Genomic DNA, 22,966 nt, shown 5'->3' with positions numbered 1-22,966 from the left:
GGAGACGAGCCATGTGAGTCCATAAACACAAGCACCATGTCAACCCGACCAAGCCATCAACCCCATTAGACAGGCCAGTCAGGGAAGAGGAGCTGCCACTGCCATTTCTCAGCCACAGAGAGATGGAGCACGAGAAGAGAGACACACATGCGCGCGCTTTCTTCGTCACACGTGCAAACACAGAGAGGAGAGAGAGAGAGAGAGAGAGAGAGAGAGAGAGAGAGAGAGGGAGAGAGAGAGACGAACACTCAAGAGTACAATGACCAAATTCACACTTTGGTGGTGAGATAATTTGTTCGTAACGTGTGTTGTGGTTGGGTATTTTGTTTGGCTTGACACACACACGGACGGGTCGAGCGGCGACAGGATGGCAGAGGCGTCAGAAGCCAACATGCAGGATCTGATTGAGGTCCTGCAGCGCGTGGTACGTTGGCTCGTGGGGTCGCGCCTGGCTGCTTGGAGGAGGAAAAATGCAAGCCCCAGAGGGACGCGCTGCCAGCGCGCACGTTCCGCCCTGTCTCATGTGTCTTTATATTCTTGGTCTTGCACAGCTCGAGGATAACAAGGACCGCAAGGCAAGAAAGAGGAGCATTGCACCGTGATTACGAGCAACTGCCTGTGGTCTTGGAGAGATCGTCGGCCAGTGCCTCGAGTGTGTCATGCTGGGTCTTATCATTGGTGCTCTGCGGGGTCGCTTCTTGTAGGTTCGTGTGCGTAACGTTCACATTGATGGCGTCAAGCGAACAGCCCCCTGGCTGCTGCAGCAGCAGGCAGCACCCTTGCTTGAATGCACTACGCTGGGAGACGTGCTGGAGGAGGCCGACTACACTTGCAGCAAGATCAAGTCCCTCAACGTTTTTCCTAACGTATCTGCCGAAGTAGACCGTAGCTGTGAGTCTTGCAGCCCATTCCCCTCGGCGCTGGATGTCTCACCTCATGCTCATGACCGCCGCTTTCTATGCTCGAAAAAAAAACTTGGTGCCAACCAACAGTGGCACAACCACTTCAAGACGATGGGGTGGAGGAACTTGACATTAATTTTCAGATTCGGGAGAGTCGACTCGTGTCTGGTGGTACTGGCGTCACCGTTGGCAACAACCAAGGAACTGCCACTTTTAGTGTCAGTATTGCGCCCACGGCTCGTCGGCTGCGTAAGGGGGTAACTGGCACAGTGCCATCGAGGTTTAGAGGTGTTGCAGCTCATGAATACAATTGCCTGGGTGGATAGATCAATCTGAACAATCTGGCCGGAGTTGCAGATCAGGTCTCCTTTACTACCTCACGCACCTCGAAGGGTCAAGTGGGCTACCAAGCCGCTTATAGTCTCCCGTTCTTGGGCAGCCCATTCTCGCCACTTCGCTTTGAGCTTGCCAAGGTGCGCTGTCTTCCTCAAGGTGTTACAACAAGAACTGGGGAACTGGGTCAACTGCACTTGGAGGGAAAAAAGGAGAAAGCAAGCACTCCAAATCTCATTCAGCTTCATGTTTGGGCGTAGACACAATTGGAGCTGCAGCAGCACGGCGCTTTTCTGGACAATCGCTATGCCGCCGTTGAGCTACAGCAGAGGTACTTTGGGGTCGACCATAGCTTCCGACTCGAGTCTTCATGGCGCCATATCCACCGCGCTGCCGCAGATGTACGTGCGGCTTCGTCCTTCGACATCCATCCAGTCATTTATGAGATCTCCTTCTGGAGTCGCTCCTCTTCTATTTTGGCCGTGTTGCTGATGGTGGACTTTGGGCTTTAGGTGCCGTTTCTGCTGCGCGAACAAATGGGCCACACCTTGAAAAACGCTGCCAGCTACACGCTCAAGATGCAGGCCTTTCCCGAGTCGGATCAATTCGACTTGGCCATGCGCATCTCGGCCGAGGCCGCAGGCGGACAACTGGGCGGCGACATTCATCATTCGAAAATCGAAGCCTCTGCCGATGCTCAGAGCATCTGGGACCTGTGCACATTGCGCCTGAGTGGGCGCCTGGGCTATGGCACCGCGCAGCCCCTGCCCCTGGCCGTGAAGCAAGCCACCCCACATCGGCCACTGCACTTGGCGGATCGCTACTGCCTGGGCGGCGTGCTGAACGTTCGTGGCTTCAAGCACATGCGAATTGGTGATGCCGCCGGTACATATGCGCAGGGCGGGTCGGCTTACTGGGCTGCCGCGGCACATGCATATTTCCCCTTTCCCAAGCTGCAAGACACCCTCGGCTCATCCGTGCAGCTGCATGCCTTTGCTAATGCTGGTTCAGTGGCCTCGCAAGCCAAGCAGTTGTGGCATCCAGGACGGATTGCGGCCAGCTATGGTCTCGGCATTTTTGCACAGGCCCAGCTGTGTCAGCTGGAGCTCAACTATACCTTGCCCTTCCAGACGGGCGGGGCGCCCACTCAACCGGGCTTTTCCATTGCCGTCGGCTGGGAGTTTTTGTAGACATTACGGCAGGAAACGGGCGACATGTATTTGCTTCTCCGTGAATCGCCAATTGTTCACTGGCCAGAATAGAGTAAAAAAAAAAAGCGAGGAAAAAAAACAACAAAAAGTTCAAGTGTCGCGGACGTGTCATGATATGAGATCTTCAATTGTTGTTGGGAACACGAGCGCGAAAGTCGCTCATTTCCCTCACTCAGCTTTCAAGACAAGACATTGCAAATGCAATACAAGAATACGACGAGGTCGTCAGTGGGCCAAAGCGCCTTGGGACAGAAACGCCACCAACACTGAAACACCAACACAAGGCGGGCCAGGAAAAGGGACGAAGCAACGGCCATAAACACGAGCAGGCAAACATAGATCGAGTCATCCTACATCAAATCAGTACACCAACATCTCTCGGGTGTGCCAGAGAACAAGCAAAAAATGAAGGGCATCGAAATACATATAAGACTCGCCGCAAGCGGCGAAGCACACAGGCAAACAGATATGAACGGTCAACACATCTACGAGCTAGAACCGAAAAAGAAAAAAAGACGAATAGAGACAAGAGAAAAACTCATCGCAGATACACGAGGGCAGTTTAGCGACGGAAGCCACCGCCACCTTGGTAGCGACCACCACCACCACCACCGTTGTGTCGCGAGCCACCACGACCACCGCCGCGGCCATACGAGTTGCCACCACGGCCACGGCCGCCATAGCCACCGCCACGACCACCGTAGCTGCGACCGCCATAGCCGCCGCCACCATAGCCACCGCCGCCGTACGAGTTCTCCTGAGCCTCGAGCTCTGGAAGCTCCTTGCACACCTCCATGGTGACAGTGGGGCTATCGTTCCAAGCAGCCATGATGCCATCCACCATCTTGGTAGGCCTATAACAATGAGAAGAAGGAAAAAGATGAGTATATCAGAGATTGCATGCGCACCAGTCAGCCAACGGTCATGGCACACGCCAATCAATGAATATTAATCTAGCCTTTGTATTAATCCGGCACATCAACCATTTCATGATGTGGAGGTCAGAGCAAAGGCATGGCCCACCAGGTGGCCACAAACACCATTGGAAGACAATTCACAATAGAAAGAGAACGACGACACAACTTGGCCACACGGGCATGCGCGCAACGACTTACACATCAAAGACGGAGCCTTGCTTGTCCTTTTGCAGACGCAGACCCTTGATTTCGTTGTGGGCGTCCTCGGGGAAGTACTTGCGAATCAGGGTCCAGACAAAGCCCTTGGTGCGAATTTCAGTCTCAACCTTGATGTGGAGGGTGGTGTAATCAGCCATGCTGGAAAGCAACGAGCGTGTCTTGATTTCCGTGGCACCGCTGATGTGGGCCAGAGCTGCGGCCAGGGCAGCTTCGGCACCACGCTCCTCAATGAGCTCACGAGCGGCATCCTTGAAGTGGGCGAGGACAGAGTCGTTGATGGCCTCGAGGGAGCGGAAGGCATCACGAGCCGAAGCCTTGATGACATCCTCAGGTTGCGGGGCACCAATGCGACGGAAGGAAATACCGGCGCGGCGTTCCACGTAACGCATGGCGTCCTCTTGGTTGGGCTTGTAGAAGCAGATGCAGGTACCCGTGCGGCCGGCACGACCGGTACGGCCTGAGCGATGGATGTACGACTCGACATCCTTGGGAGGCTCGCACTGCACGACAAGGTCGACCTCGGGAATATCGAGACCACGCGCCGCCACGTCGGTGGCAACGAGGCAGCGAACCTTGCCGTCGCGGAAAGCCTGGAGGGACATTTCACGCTGCTTCTGAGGGATATCACCATGAAGAACCTGGACTTCTTGACGCAGGTCTGTCTCGAGGGCCAGCTCGTTGGCATCCTTCTTGGTTTGGGTAAAGATGATGGTGCGACCGTGGGCGCCCGAGTACATTTGCACGACATCGGCAATCACGGCACGACGCTCAGTCCAGGGGCACTTGATGGCCAAATGATCCACACCCTTGGAAGTACGGTTGCGAGAGCTGCCCACCGTGTCGACGGTGACGTGATTGGGCATGTAGTTCTTCACGGTGGAGAGGATGAAATCGGGCATGGTGGCACTGAAAAGGATCATTTGGGGCTTGCCGCCAGACTGGGCAATGGTCATCTTCTGAATCTCGTCAATGGCCTCGACAAAGCCCTGCTCCAGCATGCGATCAGCCTCATCGAGAATGAGGTACTTGATGTCGGTGAGCTTCAGGGTGCCCTTGTCAAGATGGTCTTTCAGACGACCGGGGGTGCCAATGATGACGTCGAGGCCACGGCGAATAGCGCTCTCTTGGGGCATGTAGGGGGCGCCACCATAGACACAGGTGGAGGCGAGGCTGGGACCAATGTCGGCAAACTCCTTGCCAACCTGATGAGCCAACTCACGGGTAGGAGCCATGCAGAGGGCACGGGGGGCACGGCCACGGCCGTTGCGGCCTTCCTTGAGGAGCAGCTCAATGATGGGCAAAGCAAACGAGAGGGTCTTGCCCTCACCCGTGCGGGCCTTGCCCAAGATATCCTTGCCCTCGAGGATGGGGGTAAAGGTTCGGGACTGAATCTCAAAGAGTTTCGTGTAGCCCTTGGTCAGCATGTGCTTACGAGTTTCAGCGGAAATTTCAAAGTTGTCGAGGTGACCGGCGTCCTTGACCTTCTTAGCGGGTTGCTCAGCATCGCTGGCAGCACCGGCAGACTCGGCCGAGCCCACAGAGATCTTGTCTTCAGCAGAGTCAGCCGAGCGCTTAGCGCTAGTCTTGACGGGGGTCTCGCTTTCGTCATCGGACTTGTCCTTTTTGTTTTTCTTCTCCTTCTTTTCTTTCTTTTCCTTCTTCTCCTTCTTGGCGGCCTTCTTGGCCTTGAGGTCGTCAAGGAGCTCCTCCTCGTTGACGTGCTCGTGCACGTGTTCCGTATCAGCAGGCATGGCGGCGGCTGTGGGGTCAACGGGGGAAGGAGGAAAAAATAAAAATTGTGAGGATAATGCTTGATGCAGGCGGGGGAAAAGTGCCTACGTGCTTTTGTTTCCCAGCTCATCGGCCCGTGAGGCCAGGCACAAAGCAACGGGTTTGAAAGGGCGAGGTCGTACCGAAAAGAGGTTTTGTCGAGGTGGCCGCGAAACGGCTTTGGGCAAATTGAAGCAAGGGAGAGCGACCGGTGCGTGACACCAGGGCGAGGCGAGGCCACGAGGTGCTCGACGACAACCGCGTGGGGGTTACAAAAGCAGATTTTGGAGCGCCCACGAGCAGCGACAGTCGGCGGCGTCCAAAATGAGAGACGAGCGACATGGGGCCTGCGAAACACCGTTTGTGACGCGGTGTCAACCAACACAGACACAGACAGACACGTCCTCGGTTAGGCAGCGCAGATGAACTCCCACACTTGTATCCCCCCAAAGCCAACCCAACGCAACGACGTGCAAGCAGAAAATGGTCGTTCATAAACAAAGCGTGCAGCCAGCATTGAGCCCGGAGGGCCGACACCCCTGCTGCAATCACATCAACTTACGATGCAAAAAAATGGCAACACCACCACCATGTGCTCGTTGTTGTGTGTGAGTAGTGTGTAGTGTGTAGTGTGTAGTGTGCGCGCGTCACACGTGTGTGTGTGTTAATGTGTGTGTGTGCGAATGTGTGTGTGTGTGTGTGTGTGTGTGTGTGTGTGTGCGTGCTAATGCGCGAAAGCGTCAACAAGCGTTTGACATTCCACACGTGGGTGTGGGTTGATTGACAGCATGGTTCTCTGAAAGTAAAACTCTTGAAATAAGAGAGTGCATTTGGGAAATTCAATAGTTTACTTTAAGGAAAGCATAATATTGTAAACTTTACACCTTGGATGTATATACACGCAGTCCGTATGCTGCTCGGGTCATCATTCGTTGAGCTGTCAAGTTCATATGGCAGCCAGTGCTCGGGGGATGGTCTGGTTTTTCCGGCAGAAGATAGCGGGCGAAGAACGATCGCAATGGCTGGTGGCGCTCAAGCCTGTGCAGTCAAGTTTGTCGATCAGGGCCGGCTCTGGATGGCTGCCAACAAAACATTGGACTTCCAACACGCCGTGTCCCATCTTGCCGCTTAAAACCTAACCCAAACCCCACAGCTGATACATGCTGCTGGAGGTGCTGAGTACGCTTCAAGCACGCTGAATCTCGCTCATGCACTCAGGCACGAGTCTATGCCTTTGTTCAAAGGCATCGTCCTGTACCTCGGCGCGCACCTCCGGGCTGCCCTTTGCGGCGATCGCTCGGGCCTTCTTCAACAGGTTGAGGATGGTGTGGCGCGTCACATTTTTTCACAATCAGGGTTTGTGAAGTTGTTGTTAGTAGTTTTTGCAGCACTAGTAAGGGAGTCAAAGTACCTTTATGAAGAGTGGTGAGTAGTTATCGTCTGTTTCTTTTCGCTTTTTGATGTCGATGTGTATTTTCGATCATTTTTTTTGAGCGTCAGTGACTCTGTGTGTGTGCGTGTGCGTGTGACTCTGCGGCGATCTTGTTGCGTGTGTCGCCGATCTGGGGATCGTCGCTTTTTTCATGCTTGTTCAGTGGCTCTGATCGCTGTAAAGGGCGATACGGGAGAGGGCGGTGCGCATTTTCTGGGGGTTGTAAACTCATAACTTGCCGCGGATGCTCGTTCTGTTGATTGAGACAGAAACCGCCCCCGCCCCCCCCTTTTTTTCTCTTCGGATCTACCAAGCAAGATGGCATTCGCTGCGATGATGAAGATGCATGCCGATGGTGTGCGCCGCGCCGAGTCGGTTGACATGAACGACCTGGTGCGTAGCCAGGCAGCGGCATCTGAAGCAAAAACAACAACAACTACAACAACAACACGTCCCTTTCCCATGAACGAGCGTTCTGGTGCTCACCATGGCTGCATTCTTTTTCTCTCGTAGATTCAGCAGGGCGCGCAGGTCCGCTTCCAGTCTTTGATGACCCACCGCAATCTGCGCATCACCAAGGACGGTGATCGCATCAATTGTCACGGTACGGCGAGTCAATCAGTCATCAGTCAGCACTTGTCCCCGGCCTGTGCCACTGCGCAAGAGTGCCCCGCCCCCTTTGGACTCATGATCATTTGCTTTTTGAAGGTGGTGATGGCAAGCTAACTCTCTTTACACTCGGTGGTAACGAGCAGCACGAGGCTACCGTGCAGGCCACGCTTGTCAGCCAGAAGTTTATTGGCCTCCCCGAGGGTAAGCCATCCTGCCTAGCCAACCATCTTGAGCTTGGGACATGGACCACGTTCATTTCGTGCATGCTTCTCATATGGTCCTCAGACGGTGGTATGCCTGCCCCAACTGACGAGGCTCAGCCACTGTTTCTGGACGCCGATGACAGCGATGGTACCGTGTACTTGGTCAACTCAAGCAAAACCCACTGCCTGGCTACCGCCAAGCAAGGCCCGGCCTACATGGTCCCACGCGTGCGTCCATCCTTTGCTATTCCCCCCCTACCCTTTTTTTTTTCCATTTGTCCTGCTGTCGAAATCTGCGCAAGTCCACGGTGTTGCACAACGCTTGCATGCCTCACACTTTGCTGTTTGCAGGAGAAGAGCCCGGCGACACAGTTTCGCTTGATGGTGAACGGCCAGGCCATGAACATGACGGACGAGCCTGAAGAGGAGCCCGAAGAGGAAGAAGATGCTGACTTTGATTACGAGGATCTCGAGGAACGCTTCGGCCCAATCTTGGACATGCCTCGCCCTGAGCGCCGGTACGCTTCTCCCGCCCTTGAGTTTCAAGCTCAAGAATCAATTAAACACCACACACACACACACACACACACACACACACACACACACACACACACACACACACACACACACACACACACACACACACACACACACACACACACACACACACACACACACACACACACACACACACACACACACACACACACACACACACACACACACATAAACTCGCCTCATACCCATGTTGTCGATAGTGCCGCCGTGCGTGCGTTGGATTTGCATGAGCGCATCATCTTCCGCCAATTCAAGATGATGCGCACGCGCCAAAAGATGGCGCGCAAGCGTGCCCGCTTCCACAAACGCGTGGAAATGGGCCATCAAGCCAATGAAGCGGCTTTGCAGGCCAAACTTGCCGCCTTGGAAGCCCGTTGCAGCCGTTTAGAGCAATTGGCCAACGAGTCTGCCTCGGAATCTGAATCCAGCGAATCTAGTGGTATGCCTCTCGAATATCCTGTGCCGACTTGCCGGTCGATGATGCCTGCCCTCACGTTGGTCACTTGGGCTTGACAGAGGACGAGGTGGACGACGAAGAGTACGAGGCTCAGCTCGAGGCCCAAGCCCGTTTGACTGCCGAGGCTGCCGAAGCAGCTCGTCTCGAGGCTGAGGCCGCCGAAGCGGCTCGACAGGAGGTGTGTTTGTAGCACGCGAGCATGCCATTTGCCTCGATGACGCCCACGCCTTTGACACATATCCATGTGCTGACTCGGTGCCCGAAACACGCGCACAGGCTATCCGCCAAGCCGAAGCTGAGGCCGAGGCCATGGCTGCCAACCAACGTCGTCTGCAAGAGGTGGGCCCGCTTGCGCTGCGCACTCTTGTCTTGCATGATTCTTGTCTGGAAGAAATGAGCCTTCCACGAACCGTGAATCGGAATGACATATTGTGATGTCTGTGATACTACAATGAAAACCGTGCGCAGGAGGCCGAGGCCGCACTCGCAGCTGCACTGGAGGCCGAAGCCGAAGAAGAAGAGCCCGTCGAGGTTCCTGAGGAAGAAAAGGATGTGGGTCACCGTGTGCATTTCTGCCCGGTGTCTGTGCACCTCGAGCTCACCCCGCCTCGTGTGTTGTCTCCTGTTTGGGGTGGGTCGTGATTGCTCCCTAGGTTGAGATTGATGAGGCAACCGAGCTGGCCACACAAGATCAGATGATCGAGAGGCGTCTCGATTTGCCCGAGCCCGAGGTATAAAAGCAAGCTCATAGTTCTCACACTGCATTGCTTACAAGCTTTTGTAAACTTGTCTGACCATGCCACTTCTTTTCTTACTGGTGCCCTCTGTGTGATTTGTGTTTTTGTTCTCAGCCTTCCATCACCGCCAATCCGGACTTTGACGCCGAGGCAAGTGCCATCAAGCTGCGCAAGGCTTTCAAGGGCTTTGGCTGCGACAAAACTGCCGTGCGCGAAGTCATCTTTAGCATCAACAACGAGCAGCGTCAGACGCTTGCGGTTCAGTACAAGACCACCTATGGCCGTGATCTCATCAAGGACCTCAATAGCGAGCTTGGGGGCAAGTTTCGAGACTTGGTGTTGGCTGCCATGGACCCTCCAGCGGATTTCGACGCCAAGTGCCTCCGCAACGTACGCACGATGCACCGAGCTCACCTATCAATGCCTGGCTGTTGCGTCCCGGGCTCACGACTCACAACTCATCTCCTCAAATGTATATATGATAGGCCATGAAGGGCTTGGGCACGGCCGACTCGGTGCTGATCGAGGTCTTGTGCACACGCACCAACAGCGAAATTGCGGCCATCAAGGAGGCTTACCAGCGGTTGGTTCACTGCGCGCCTCCTGCTTGCATGCTTGAGCGTGACGTTGGTAGTAATACATCGAAAAAAAAAAAAAAAACCAGGAAAAAACAACAACACCCCCTCATTTTGTTCTCGCAATTGCCTTCGTTTTGCAGCCTCTTTAATCGCGAGCTTGAAGCGGACATTCAAAGCGAGACCGGGGGCAGCTACAAGCGCCTCTTGATTTCCATGCTGGCGGTTCGTTGCGTGCGCTGGTAAATCAGAGCACACACTTCCAAGTCTTCTAGACCCTCTCACAGTTCACCATTGTCTACTTGGATAGGGTGGTCGAGATGAGAGCACCGAAGTTGATGAGGAAAAGGCCAAGTGCGAAAAATGAATGCCTTTCTTCCTTTGCTTTTGCTTTTTGTTGGTTGTGAGCTGACCTGGAATGCTGTGGTGGTTTTCTCTCTCTCTTCTTGGGCACAGGCGAGATGCAGAGCTGCTGCAGAAAAACGTCTGTGGCTGGTCGCGCGACGAGAGTGTTTTGAATTCCATTTTGGCCGTCCGCAGCCCTCGTCACATTCGCTTGGCCCTGCAAGAGTACGAGAACTTGACGGGCTACGAGATCACCAAGCGCATGCGCACCTTCCTTTCCAGCCATCTTGCGCAAGGTAAACTTGAGTTATGGACTTTGTTGCATGACTGTAGACAGGGGTTGATTGTGCAGGCTCGACGAGCCACAGCTGCTGTCTTCATACACAAGCCTCGTGATCGTTGCTGAAGTGCCTCACCTGTGATGCTCGCCACTTGCGACAGGTTACATCGCCATTGTGTCTTGTTGCCGTAATCCGGCGCGATTCTTTGCGCAACAAATCGATGCTGTATGTGACTGGCGTATCTGGCTCGCTACTGTCTTATACTTCTGTGCCTTTGATGCGAGACAGTGTCCGCTCACCCTCAACCTCGCTCATCTTACCGTTGTAGGCCTTTCGTGGACTGGGCATGGATGAGGCCAAGATCATTCGCATCTTTGTGTCGCGCAGCGAAAGAGACCTGGCGTCCGTGCGTGCACTGTACGAAGAGGTGACTGGCACCACTCTGCACGAGGCCGTTCGCAGCGAGTGTACCCAGGACTTCCGCCGGGCTCTGAACGACCTCGGCGCTGGCCACTAAGGCACACGATGGAAGTGAAGTGGAGGAACCCATGGCATGATTGTTTGCGAAAGCTGAATTTACTCTTTGTTCATGTTCGCGTGCACGTATGATATGGGGCCCCGGTCTAGTCCGACCCAAATGGATTGCAAGGGTGGATTAAGGTATTGACATGTGAACAAACAACTTTTTGGTTACAGCTCGACATCATCAATGTCAAGGAATGACATGCTTTTGGTTGCACGAGCGGGGACAGGCGGTGGTGCCTCAACGAAATCGTCCAGCTCAACGTAGTCCGTGGGGTCCTGGGCCAGCAAAAGGCATAATGTCAGAGTGATTAACCGGGCAAAATGCTCTAAGCAGCCTGAAGAGGGGACACTCACTTGGGACTGGCGGAAAGCTGTGGTTGATGGCTCGCAATACACGTTGGCGTCTTCCTCTAAAAACGCTTCGTACATGTTGGTGTTTGGATGCTGCCTGTTCTCAACGTTGGCGGAACCCAGCGACGTCTCGGTCGGATTGTGATAAGCGTCAACCGTGTCATATATCTGAGGCGTGTCGTCGGCAATCTCGTCATAAACCTCCTCATGGCTATGGCTGGGGTTCGGGCGAAGGGTCTGCAGCGTGTTGAGCCCTAGCATCTCGCGCGCGACCTCATCACTCGATGGACGCGCTTGTGGCTCAAATTGCCAACAGCGTTGAAGCAAATGTCTCACGGCCGGTGGCATGGATTCAGGCTGCTCGGGCCGCATGCCCAGCTCAAGGTGGTAAAAAAGATCACCAGTTGCCAATTGCGCAAAAGGCACGCTTCCAAAGGTAAACACCTCCCACATGGTGACCCCAAGTGACCAGACTAGGAGAAAAACCACAGTGTTAGTGAGATGTGAGATGGAAAGGACGGGGACTGCCACATGCAGGTCCAAAGTCTAACCATCTGATTGGTTGTTAAAACGATGATGGGCGATGCTCTCGGGGGCCATCCACTGAATGGCTGGTGCGGCACAGCCCTTGAAGACAAACCGATCTTTGCTCTCGGGAACGACTGCCCCGTGGCAGATCATGCAATGTAACTCGGTGGTCAGCACAATCTACACAATTTGAGTTGGAAGTATGCATGATTAGTAAAAGAAAAAAACAAAAGGCGCAAACAGACACGACCATTCAAGCAAGTGTCCTACATTGCGTCCGGAGAGGGCTGAGACTAGAACCGTTCGCGAGTGCAGAAAAGCCATGCCCTCTGCTATTTGGTGAGAAAAATCCACCAGTTGTGCCTGCCCAGGCTCGTGCGGCGTTCCACGCCGCATGTGCAAGTAGTCACACAGAAAACCAAGCTCGCCATATTCAAATAAGACTAATTTTGGCTCCGCTTGCAGGCAGTGTCCAGCAAGCCCCGCCAGGTGTTGGTGCCAACCGACGGTTTTTAGAAAAGCCACTCGCTTCAATATTTGTTGTTGCTGTTCCTCAGGCTGCGCTGCTGCAATGACCTCCGCCTCAAACGACTGCGCTGTGTTCTGCACCCGATTACGGACCTGAGCCAAAAACTTGTTGCCAAAAGCCCCAGGTCCCAGGAACCGACCCAGTGAAATCAAGTTGCGATTCATTTCCCAACGTTCACTGTTGCATACTTCCATGGTGGCGTAGGTGGCTGTGTCAAGAGAAAGAGTCTTCCGTTGGCCACGACGACGGGCGAGCACCAGCAGGGTGCCAAGCAAGAGCAGGAGGCCTGCACCCGCCACACTGCCGCCGACCAGTGTAGCCACGGGCCCGCCGACCATGCGGCTAGACGATCCGGAATTGATCGCTTCTAGTACGCGAGGTGGAGAGCTTGTGGTAGAGGTCGAGGAGGTCGAGGAGGTCGAGGAGGTCGGGGAAGTCGAGGAGGTCGAGGAGGTAGTAGAGGTAGTAGAGGTGGAAGAGGTAGTAGAGGTAGTAGAGGTGGAAGAGGTAGTAGAGGTAGTAGAGGTGGAAGAGGTAGTAGAGGTGGAAGAGGTGGAAGAGGTAGTAGAGGTGGAAGAGGTGGAAGAGGTAGTAGAGGTGGAAGAGGTGGAAGAGGTGAAGGAGATGGAGGAGATGGAAGAGGTGGAAGAGGTGGAAGAGGTGGAAGAGATGGAGGAGATGGAAGAGATCGAAGAGCTAGACCCGCTTTCGATGGGAACGCAGGCGGTCTCTCGGTGATCAACCATGTGAAGAAAAGTACCGATGGGGCAGGTGGAGCATGTGCCAGCAGAGCTGCCACCGCAGCCAGATTGGTATTGATTGACCATGCACGTGCGCCCGGCAGTCGCGCACCCTGCACAGCTTGCCTGGCCAGTTTGATCTTGAAAAGTACCCTGTTGAGTAACAAGCGGCGGCCTGAAATGATGCATTCTACAAACGCAAACAAGTAAATGAGACATACCTCTGGGCAGGGTGTGCATTGGGTTGTCAATGTTACTGTGGGTTGATACTTGCCCGCGGCACATGCTAGATGGCAAGCATATTCATGAGGTGCGAGCTGTTAGACGATCAAATAACAATCAGGGGACTTACCTTGGCAGCCGTTTTGAACAATATTGCCGGTGTGTTGGAAATGGCCAGCTCTACAGGCGACGGTGCCGCAGGTTTGGACATCACAAGCGGAGGAACAGAAGGGGCAGCCTTCGTTGCAATTATCATCACACCCATCCGTCATGCTACAACTGGATATTGGGGCATCAACAAGCCAAACACGTATATCAACAATGAATCGACGAAAAAATGCGCAGTGACCGCAGCCGGCGTGCCTTACCTGTCACACCCACAACCTGGATCCATCCAGCGGGCAACGTGGCGGTTGATATAAGAGAGATGACGCGGGCAACACGAAATGAGAAAAGATGTCGGCACATGAAATCACAGAGCCAGATATCGAACCTGTCCCCCAGGTCCCATCCTACGTGTTTGTTCCCATTGCGATTTCACCAGATTGAAGGGCAAGCAGGATCGGAGGTAAGCAAGAGGCATGCGCAAGTGTTGCATTTTTTGCACCAAGTGTAAACGAGCAACTTACGCAGCCACAGGAGTTGCAAACCTGCACATCACATGACGCCGAGCACTAATGGGCAACACGCCCAACACGCAAAGTCAGCAGAGGCGGGTTGGGAGGCTCGATGTCGGGCAAACATACAAAACGCACATAACCATCACAGGCGTCAATGCCCGAGCACCCGTTGTTGCAGGAACTCTGATAGCAATTCAAGCAGTATCCGCCGTTGCTGTTGCAGGGAGGGTTGTATGGGAAAACGTTTCGGCGCATTCTGACATCGCTGACGGAGGCTTCAGGTGTCTCAATAAAACTACGCATGGTGTAGCCTGCTTGCTCCGCATGGCATTCTGCCAGGATAGCCAATTGCCAATTGCGCTGCAGCGTCGAAAGGTAGCCCAGCAGCCCAGGTCGTGGGCTCAGCAGTGAAGCAAGAGAGTAAAACTCTTTGCCAAACACCATCGAATACAGACGCAAACAATGGGTGGAGGTCACGGGCGCGCCTGGGCGCACGGGTTCGTAGGCAAGCTGTAGCCAAGGTAGCGCGGCGTCTGTGGACTTGGCTCGCTGGAGCGAACCCAGGATCTCGGGACACAGAGGAAGGCGCCACGTGGAGCACGCGCGTGATATGACATCTCGCCACATGCCTCCTTCTCTGTCCAAAGAGTAGGTGAGATGGGCGGAGACGGTTCCCGGTTTTGTGTGCGCTACGTGGATCATGGATTTCGGCAGGTACAGCATGTCGCCGGCGAGCATAGTCAGGTTTTGACAGTTGAGCTGTTCGATTGTGCGATGATTGAAATTCGAGCAGCCTGGGGGGGGGCAACAAGGAAGGCGTGTGATCAGGGTCAGAGGCGGTGCGGAGGTCAGTACAGAGGGTGGCTGGTGAGCGTACCGTCAGGGTTGGCATGCCGGAGCTCATAAAGTTGGGCCAGGTCAGCAGGCGAGGGGTTCGGCCATGCTGTTTCAAGGGATGGAGGCTGGCAAATGGTCCACTTTTTGACCCCAGAAACTTGAAGGACTATCACATCGTAGCTGGGCGGCGAAATGGGAGGGAAAAAAAAAGGGGGTGAATCGTGTGAGGTTGCGGTTGGTCACGCTTTGCGCCTTGACGACAGGCATATGCTGACGAAGCTTTTTCACAGGCTGGGTGTGCGGGGGTACAGGAGAAAATAAAAGTAGCAAAACAAAGTGGTGGAAGGTTGGGATTGCAAGGCGGCTGGCTAACCTGTCGGTGTGATAAGGGAGCGCCTGAGCGCCGCCCGACGAAATGTAGGCATGGACCGTGGAGTGAGTCGTGTGAAAGACAGTTTGGAGTGCAAGCTCGAGGTCAGATAGCGGGGCGGTCGTTGCTTCTCGACGCAGGACCATGGATTCACCGCTGGCGTAAAAGCGAGGCGCCTCCTCAGTCCATGTGGGCGTTGGGGGGAGAGGTCGATCGGAACCAGTCGCAGTCTTATACTGAACGGCACCGGGAACAGCGCGTAGCTGTGAAAAGGTTTCACCCATGAACGCGTCAACATTGCAAAGGCGCTCAATCCAAGGGTCGAGCGATGAGAGATTGCGCGAGCTGGTGGCCCGCACATGCCGCAGATTGCGGCGATAATCGTGTCTCAAAAAGGCTTCCAGAGTGGTGGGCGCCAACACCTGGTCCAACACCGACCACGCGTCGTCAGCCCTGGGCGGCAGGCTGGCCTGTGCCGATGGCCCGGGCACGGATGCGCCGCGCGTCCATGCTGCCAGCAGTATAGCACAGATACAAATTTGCGCCTGCCACATGACCACCGTCCATACACGGCAAGGCCGCCTAGGCCCGCCCCACCAGAGGAGCGCGACAGCAATCTACTTCAGGCCACCACAAAACACTCACAGAGAGAGGAAAAAAGAATCGACGGTCCGGTACAATACACCAAGCAGTGACCAGGAACAGGTCATGGACGGCCCAGCCCACTGCCGTTACGCCTCCCCTCGCGGGTCCCTGTCCCGCTCCCACTGTCAGCTGGGTTCAAAGGTTAAAAAGCGAAGTTAGATGCTTGAAGCATGTGCGCATGTTGCTGGTGCAAAGGGAGTAAGGTCGTAATGGTAGGGACATGGATTGTGGATGTGTGTGGGACGAAAAGAGAGGAGGAGCCAAACCAAAATGTCATCATTTTCGTTGGAGGTGGAGTGATGTATTTTACTTTCAGGACGCCCTGCCGGGTGGAGCTGCGTGAAAGCTTTTTTCGACGGGGCTTCAGCGACGGGGCTGTTGCAAAGAGTCACAGTTTGAGGCAGACCAAGTCGTTTCAAGACAATGTAGGCACATAAATACGTCGATTTTCTAGTTTGCATAACATCTTCCCAGCAAAAGAAGGAAGAGATTTTTAAATCACAGGCGTGTTTGGAGCTTCGGGAAGCTTTCCTTCCAACCCCAGCGAGGGTCGCTCAGTGCGAGTGTGCCACACGAGTACGCGAGTAACATCAGTGTCCATGACCTCGAGCTTGGCATTCCGACCAAGAAGTCGTTCCAAGAACATGGTCTCCAACTGTCCCGGTGGGGCTTGGATGGGGAAGTGGACTTCGTTGTCCTCGATTAAACGCGCCGCAAAGGCAAACGACGCCATGTCCAGCGGGTATGGACGGTTCGGATCCCACCCAACGTGCCAGCCCGTCAACTTGGGGCCTTCAGGGGTCATCTCGGAGAGAGGGCCTCCGTAGCGCATTTTCCCAAGGAAGCCCACTCGCCAAATGCCAATCTGTGCACACCAGCGTTGTGAGGGAAGCACGGCTCGCGATGGCGAGGTCAACCCAGGCGCGACACGCCCACGAACCGTCTTGATGCTACGCATGCGTTTGAAAAGCTCGATGGAATATGTATTGTCGTCGTCAGCAAAGTACACCAGGCCCTCGTTGCCATTCTAGAAAAACAAAAGGAAAGAATTGGTCGGCAGCTGGCTCAGGTCGGTGCGCATTGGTCAAAGAGGGGGGCAAGGGGTGTTTTTCAGCCGTAGCTGTCGCGTGACTCATGCGGGCGCGTTCTTGCCCTACCTCGTGCAAAAGTCGGCGAACTTCAGCCAATCCAGCGTTGCGGGGCGCCGATCCTCGAGTTTCTGGCAGCTGAGCAACCAATGTATGAGGATTGGCCCACAAACTGCACCGTCCCGTCTGCACACGGCGCCTGGCACCTACCCGCCTGAGACCCAAGCGATGCTCCGTACAGCCGATGCGCCGATCAATCTTTTGACAAATGCGCCCTTTGCGCAGCGGAGGTGTGGCCGCGTGTAGGTGCGAATAATTGACACCGCATTCCGCTGTCAAGAGGCAAAAGGAGCAAAAAGGTTAGCAAGAGACCATGCATGCTCAAGGTAGGCAACGGGGGCAGTTTGGGCCGTGCACCAACCCATAAACTGGGTGACATGGGGAGAAAAGTCTTCAGCATCTTCAATCACAATCCAGTGCACGCGCGGCACAAGGAGAAGCGTCTACACCCGTGAGAGACAGTGCAGAAGATGTCAGAACCTGCCAGCGGGCAGACAGAATTGTCGTCCAACGCCGTCGCAGCTACCCAGCATACCTGGCAGAGGCGGGTCAGATCGACAAACTGCGTTTCGCGTGCGTAGGTTGGGGTAATCAAATATAGCATGGGTTCCGCGTCATCCGAGACTGATGCCGTCGTGTCCAAAGCTGAAAGGACAGCATCAGATGTTGAAGGGGCTGATCCGGTGGCATGCAGCGGGAGACCTTTGTTTCTTGGCATGAGACAGCATAGAATTAGCGCCACTGCCCATGACCATATCAGTGGTCTTCGCTGCCGTCTGGCAGGCGAATTTGTTGAGGCGGGCATGGCGGTCCAGTGACGGGTCATTGATGGCGGCGGTGCTTAATGCACCAGGTGTAAAATGATCCATCCAACCAACCAAGCGATGGTTCGGGCTGCGCACGGGGTCGCCGTGCGTGGTCAAGAAGCAACATGTTGACGGCAACGGGCAGTCACCCAAGCCCCAGAGGCCTCCAACAGCGCCACTTTGGCGCGCCGAATCGGCGTTCTCAAATGCTGTGAATTTGTGACTGACTGGTGTTACCTCTGCAAGCTGAGGATCCGTGCATACATGCATGGACGCCAACCTTGACCATGCAGCGCAGCGCATCGCGAATCAAGGCCTGTCGAACATTCGGAACCACCGGAGCTGCAGGCTCTGCAACGGCCATCAACGACATTGACCCATGATCATGTGTTCTTGCCTTAGGCAGAAGGAGCTTTTAAGGTGCGCGCATTGACATTCACATGTGAGAGAGAAGAGAGAGTCAATGCGGTGAGAGCAAGTGTCACTTTTAAGCCGAGTGCTGCGCTCGCTTGCTCTGAACTGCCCATGCCCATGGTTAAGCGTGTGCGGAGGAACACGCCAAAGCCGGTGCAATAACCGCAGTCGATCATGCAGGCTTGTGCCAGTTCGGGGAAGCTGGTCCATCCTTGACCGGTCCATTGTGCCAGTCCCGAGGTACCGTTGCTTCGATCATCTTCTGGGGAATTGATGTTTTGCCATCTGACCCGCCTGGAACCAAGGGCTTGACGTACTGTCGTGGCTCTTGAGTGACAAGGTGTGTGCACGACTCCAGCGCGCGAGTGTGGGTGCATCGTCCCCCGCTGTGCCTCATGACGCTCCGCCAGGACGACAGGTTCAAGGTGCCCTAAGATGCAAACCAACACGTTTATATCCACAAATTAGCCTTGTCATTGTTGCCAACGGTCATACCACATGGAATACACCGGCTCTCGTCCGATCGCCGCAGTTAAGCCATGTTGGGCCATGCTAGTACTATCGTGGGTGACCAGATGGGAATACATGGTGCTGTTGGCCTTTTCTTTTTTTCCTCTGTCTGAAATTGTTTTCTCTTCTTTATCTTGCACGTTTCTATAGGCCTATGAGACGTGATGAATTCCTCATCGTCTTGACTCTGTTCGACGTCAACGCAATGGCTGCATTGTGGGGTAGATCATGCATGGTCATGCAAAAAGTCCCAAATCAGATCTGAGTTACCATTCTTTCGAGCCATGTCTGCCTTTGATCGACACGACACATGCTGTGAGTGTGTTCCTGTTAACACGTAAAGTGTGCAGTCGGTTGAACCCACAATGTCTGAGTCTTTCAGGTCGTCATTTCCCACGGTCTTGAGTGCCATTTTACGATCCGGGTTGGGGAAGAGGACGGAGTCTTTATGGGTTCTTATGCACAAGTTGCTCTTGTTGTCACACACACACACACACACACACACACACACGCCCTCGCCCTAGGAAGAAGCCTCGAGTTTGTCGATGGCCTTTTGAATACGCCGCGTGTCTGCATGATCCATGCCCAGCGTCCGGCTTCGAATCCTCAAGGCCTTGCGGTAGTACTCGAGGGCTTGCTCCTGCTGGCCCTGGCTCTGGTAGGCCATGGCCTTGTTGAAGACGGCAGACACCATGCGGGGATGCTCCTCGCCCAACACTGCCGTCCAAATGATCAAGGCCTTGTCGTAATGCTCAAGCGCTTGCCCGTACTGGCCCTGCTTCTTGTAAATGATGGCCATGTTGTTGTAGGCGGCAGCTGTGCTCGGGTGCTTCTCGCCCATCGTCAGGAGCAAAATCTTCAGCGCTTTGCTGTAGTACTCTGTCTATTTCACGGACTCCCTCTGGCTCTTGAAGACGTTGGCCATGTTGTTGTAGGCGCCGGCCGTGTTCTCGTCCTCCTCGCCCAGCGTTGCCAACATAATCTTCAAGGCCTTGTCGTGACACTCGAGCGCTGACTCATATTGCTTGAGGTTGGTGTGGAGGAGGGCCATGCTGTTGTAGGTGGAGGCCGTGCTGAGGTGCTCTTCGCCCTGCGAATTCAACGTAATCTTCAGCGCCTTGTCGTGGTACTCTAATGCTTGCTCGTATTTGTGCTGACGCCGATAGATACGGCCAACTCTGATGTACATGGTGGCAGTGTGAATGTGCTCCTCACCCCGTGTGGCCAAGCAAATCTCCAGGGCCTTGATTGAAATTTCGAGGGCTTTGTCGAACTCGCCAAAGGCTGACAGCACGATCCCAACATGATTGCAAAAATTGGCAAAGTTCATGCTCTTGCCGTCCTCAGATTCACGGTCCCTGACGGCCACCAGCGCCTGCTCCAGGCACCAGGCGCGCAGCTGCGCTTTGATCTTGGTGTTGAGCTCGGGAAAGCCGACCGTCTCCTCCACTGTTTTGAAGATCATGTCCCTGTCGCTTGCCTTGGACGCCTCGGCCTTTTGTGCCTCCACGCGCACCAGCATGTCCATGACCTCGTTGTGGTTGTCGGCCAGGGCCTCCACGAAACCATCAACCTCGGCCTCGGGCAGCCGAATGTCGAGCTGCACCTTGCCGTGGAGGGCGTTCATCATCTCAAACAGACACCACGCACGCGTCATGGGAATCGGGTCGCGCCAAGGGCTCATCACTAGCAGCACCCGGCCGATGCGCTTGATGTTCTCCTGGAACGTGTTGCACCACCTGCGGTGGGAGGACGGTCAGCAAGAAAAAAAGTAAAGGAAAGAAGAAGGAAAAAAAAAAAAAAAAAAAAAAAAAAAAAAACGAGAGAAACAAAGAGCGAGGCGAGGGATCACGGGCACATCCAAGCACGTCCATTTCTTGCAGCCTCCATTCACCGCCAACGCACCATTCGTAGGGGAGATCGGTGGCGATGTGCTGGTTGTTGGGGATGAGGTCGATCCAATAGTAAGCGCCGGGCGCTTCCCGGAACTCGTGGCGCAGGATGGTATCGACTGTGATGGCAAAGCTGTACTTCCAGGCGTGGGAAGCAAAGACGGTGGCCGGAGCGAGGTTGAACTTATGTACCGGATCCTTGAGCAGGAGATCGACCCAGGCGCAGGCGCGGGCTTCGGTGAGGGGCATGACGTATTGAGTGCAGATCTCCGTGAGTGTCGATAATATAAAACGACGATCGCGCAGTTTGGTGACAGACTTACGTAACATGCTGATGTAGGATGTCCAGTTACCACCAAGGGTATTTTTGTGCCCTTATTTTTTCCATTCACTTTTCCCTCTGTTGGAGGCTGGAGCTGTCTGGCAAGATAAACGGCAGCGCCCTGGTGGCCAGTTGATCAATCTTCAGAAAATAAAAGGTTGGATTCTAGTTTTGCACCATTAATTATGATTTAGGCAAAGCTTTTGAATGCTCATCTTCTTGGACTTACTGATTTATGGCTGCCATTTCGGGTCAGCCCGCCTCTGCTGACAGACCGCCGGCATGCGGCATCGCCGGGCTAAACAGGCATGTCCACGCAATGCAACGCCCGGGTATGATGGAAGCTGGGGTTTTCAAGGATGTCGGTGCGCCTTGGTGTTGGGAACCGCTTCACTGTGTAGCTCTTTGGTGCTGAAACCTTGACATTTCCCCGCATACAGCTGACAGTGGTATTTGTGCCTAAAGGCCGAGCGTCGAGCCAAGGCAGATCGTGCATCCCAGCTCTTACGTCAGCTCACGGCGGGTTCGATGACATCCATTGAAGTTCAACAGTATTTAGGGGTCGATGGCCGTCCTCATCAACAACTTGGCAGTCTAGTCAACCTCCTTTGAGCGCCAGTGCCGGGAGGGCCCGAATCGGTCCGACGAGCTTCTTGAGCTGCACGGTATCACCAGAGCAGATCTTGTGGCTGCTCAACGCGGAGACAGCGAGGCATCCAACCTCATGACGTCAGGCGGATTATTCTGGCACATGAGCGCTTAGCTTTGACAAACCGGCTAGAGACCTGCAGTGAGAAGCGTGCGTGTACGAGCCATGGCATGATCGTGGAGGTTGTGTGCGAGCTTCTTGAAATTCGTCGCAGTGCCCGAGAGAACGCACTCAATGAGAACAACAAATTGCTTGATCGGATTCCCAAACTCAGCTCTGCCGAGCTTGCTCTTCTTACTCGTCATCAAGACGCTGAAAGCTCGGACAACCCCGTATGCCAGGTGCCTTTGAGCAATGACTGGTTTCGAGGATTGGAGTCCGACTCGAACATACATCTTACCACCACGGTGACTCAGAACTCAGCAAGAGTAACAGCCGCAACAGCCGAGGCTTGTACGCGGCATTTTTTGAGTCTTGACGAACTGTTGGCAGACCGACAACCAGGGACGATGGGATTGCCTCAAGCCATCTTCCTCAACGGGAGACGGGATGAGAGGGATGTAGAACGAGGAGCAAGTCAAGTTGGCTCGATCCATCTGTAGGGCAAGTTTGACCGTGCTAGACTTTTCGCTGATTTTTTAATAAATAGCGGCAGCGAATGAACAAGCTGCTCCATATCGCGAAACGCGAAGAACGGGGCAAGCAAAAGGTCGAGCTATGAATCGTCTTTCGAGCAACAAACTATGCAGCCATGTTCAGACCGCGCATAAAATGCCTGATACCGATGCACCGGTACGTCAGAAGACGCGCACAGGGGTGCCAAAGCGTCGGATTAACCTCTAGTGACAGCACAGCATCGTCGCGGCCCAAGTGTGTACGGTCAACATGGTTGCTTTGTAAGCTCTGCGATGATAATGTGGCAATGCCTCGTCATCTGTGGCAGCGTCCCTCATCATCTGCTCAAAAGCCAGCACAGACGGTTCAATCAAGAGAGCATAGATCGTGCAACGGCACTCCCGCGTTCACTGCAGTCTGAGGACACAACAATGGATACTGATGCGGGGCTTGCGCCGTTCACATTTGACGGCGTGGGTGGTCGTTTTTGCCATTTCTGCGACACCTTCGAAATTACATCGCCTAAATATAGATTACACAAGTCTGGACGAAGAGAAAGTGGTCAACTCTTTGGCAAGGTGGTCATGCATTTTTTTGTGGGGTCTTTGATGCTGTCACCACGTTTTTTTTTTTTTGTTTTTTGTTTTTTTTTTTCATTCACGTGGCACCAATGCTCTCACTGTACTTGCGA

General features: G+C 54.3%; 10 protein-coding genes across 10 annotated transcripts; 4 read left to right on the top strand and 6 right to left on the bottom strand.

Annotated features, from left to right (window-relative positions):
• The first annotated feature begins 348 nt into the window (after positions 1–348).
• On the top strand, positions 349–2,503 carry MONBRDRAFT_30887 (uncharacterized protein). Its single transcript, XM_001742668.1, has 7 exons — positions 349–424; positions 552–575; positions 705–891; positions 993–1,120; positions 1,229–1,375; positions 1,496–1,636; positions 1,748–2,503. Exons 1-7 carry the CDS (start codon positions 368–370, stop codon positions 2,423–2,425), a joined length of 1,362 nt encoding a protein of 453 aa, XP_001742720.1. The 5' UTR covers positions 349–367; the 3' UTR covers positions 2,426–2,503.
• Positions 2,504–3,008: 505 nt separating this feature from the next.
• Positions 3,009–5,086, bottom strand: MONBRDRAFT_5117 (uncharacterized protein; the record flags this gene model as incomplete). Its single annotated transcript, XM_001742215.1, has 3 exons — positions 3,009–3,300; positions 3,562–5,009; positions 5,051–5,086. 3 exons carry the CDS (start codon positions 5,084–5,086, stop codon positions 3,009–3,011), a joined length of 1,776 nt encoding a protein of 591 aa, XP_001742267.1.
• A 110-nt stretch (positions 5,087–5,196) lies between these two features.
• MONBRDRAFT_5116 (uncharacterized protein) lies at positions 5,197–5,694 on the bottom strand (the record flags this gene model as incomplete). Its single annotated transcript, XM_001742214.1, has 2 exons — positions 5,197–5,341; positions 5,496–5,694. Coding segments are annotated over 2 exons (344 nt in total), but the record flags the coding sequence as incomplete, so codon positions are not given.
• A 2,403-nt stretch (positions 5,695–8,097) lies between these two features.
• Positions 8,098–11,069, top strand: MONBRDRAFT_13571 (uncharacterized protein; the record flags this gene model as incomplete). Its single annotated transcript, XM_001742667.1, has 8 exons — positions 8,098–8,349; positions 9,466–9,741; positions 9,837–9,934; positions 10,070–10,151; positions 10,237–10,280; positions 10,383–10,567; positions 10,713–10,777; positions 10,881–11,069. The coding sequence occupies 8 exons, from the start codon at positions 8,098–8,100 to the stop codon at positions 11,067–11,069; spliced, it is 1,191 nt and encodes a 396-aa protein (XP_001742719.1).
• Positions 11,070–11,710: 641 nt separating this feature from the next.
• MONBRDRAFT_2692 (uncharacterized protein) lies at positions 11,711–12,454 on the bottom strand (the record flags this gene model as incomplete). The annotated part of the gene is made up of 3 exons (XM_001742213.1): positions 11,711–11,901; positions 11,980–12,136; positions 12,227–12,454. Coding segments are annotated over 3 exons (576 nt in total), but the record flags the coding sequence as incomplete, so codon positions are not given.
• Positions 12,455–12,821: 367 nt separating this feature from the next.
• Positions 12,822–13,223, top strand: MONBRDRAFT_22233 (uncharacterized protein; the record flags this gene model as incomplete). The annotated part of the gene is made up of 1 exon (XM_001742666.1): positions 12,822–13,223. The coding sequence occupies one exon, from the start codon at positions 12,822–12,824 to the stop codon at positions 13,221–13,223; it is 402 nt and encodes a 133-aa protein (XP_001742718.1).
• Positions 13,224–14,121: 898 nt separating this feature from the next.
• On the bottom strand, positions 14,122–15,828 carry MONBRDRAFT_5112 (uncharacterized protein; the record flags this gene model as incomplete). The annotated part of the gene is made up of 3 exons (XM_001742212.1): positions 14,122–14,861; positions 14,945–15,084; positions 15,278–15,828. 3 exons carry the CDS (start codon positions 15,826–15,828, stop codon positions 14,122–14,124), a joined length of 1,431 nt encoding a protein of 476 aa, XP_001742264.1.
• A 584-nt stretch (positions 15,829–16,412) lies between these two features.
• Positions 16,413–17,671, bottom strand: MONBRDRAFT_22232 (uncharacterized protein; the record flags this gene model as incomplete). Its single annotated transcript, XM_001742211.1, has 5 exons — positions 16,413–16,784; positions 16,860–16,946; positions 17,218–17,339; positions 17,429–17,510; positions 17,603–17,671. The coding sequence occupies 5 exons, from the start codon at positions 17,669–17,671 to the stop codon at positions 16,413–16,415; spliced, it is 732 nt and encodes a 243-aa protein (XP_001742263.1).
• Positions 17,672–19,317: 1,646 nt separating this feature from the next.
• Positions 19,318–21,019, bottom strand: MONBRDRAFT_22231 (uncharacterized protein; the record flags this gene model as incomplete). The annotated part of the gene is made up of 3 exons (XM_001742210.1): positions 19,318–19,680; positions 19,714–20,536; positions 20,703–21,019. The coding sequence occupies 3 exons, from the start codon at positions 21,017–21,019 to the stop codon at positions 19,318–19,320; spliced, it is 1,503 nt and encodes a 500-aa protein (XP_001742262.1).
• Positions 21,020–21,830: 811 nt separating this feature from the next.
• Positions 21,831–22,262, top strand: MONBRDRAFT_5109 (uncharacterized protein; the record flags this gene model as incomplete). Its single annotated transcript, XM_001742665.1, has 1 exon — positions 21,831–22,262. The coding sequence occupies one exon, from the start codon at positions 21,831–21,833 to the stop codon at positions 22,260–22,262; it is 432 nt and encodes a 143-aa protein (XP_001742717.1).
• Between the last annotated feature and the right edge of the window lie 704 nt (positions 22,263–22,966).

The sequence above is a fragment of the Monosiga brevicollis genome, genomic scaffold (genome assembly GCF_000002865.3).
Source record: "Monosiga brevicollis MX1 MONBRscaffold_2 genomic scaffold, whole genome shotgun sequence".
Classification (NCBI taxonomy): Eukaryota; class Choanoflagellata; order Craspedida; family Salpingoecidae; genus Monosiga; species Monosiga brevicollis.
The sequence above is the reverse complement of the archived record's forward strand: the minus strand, read 5'-3'. Positions and strand labels throughout refer to the sequence as shown.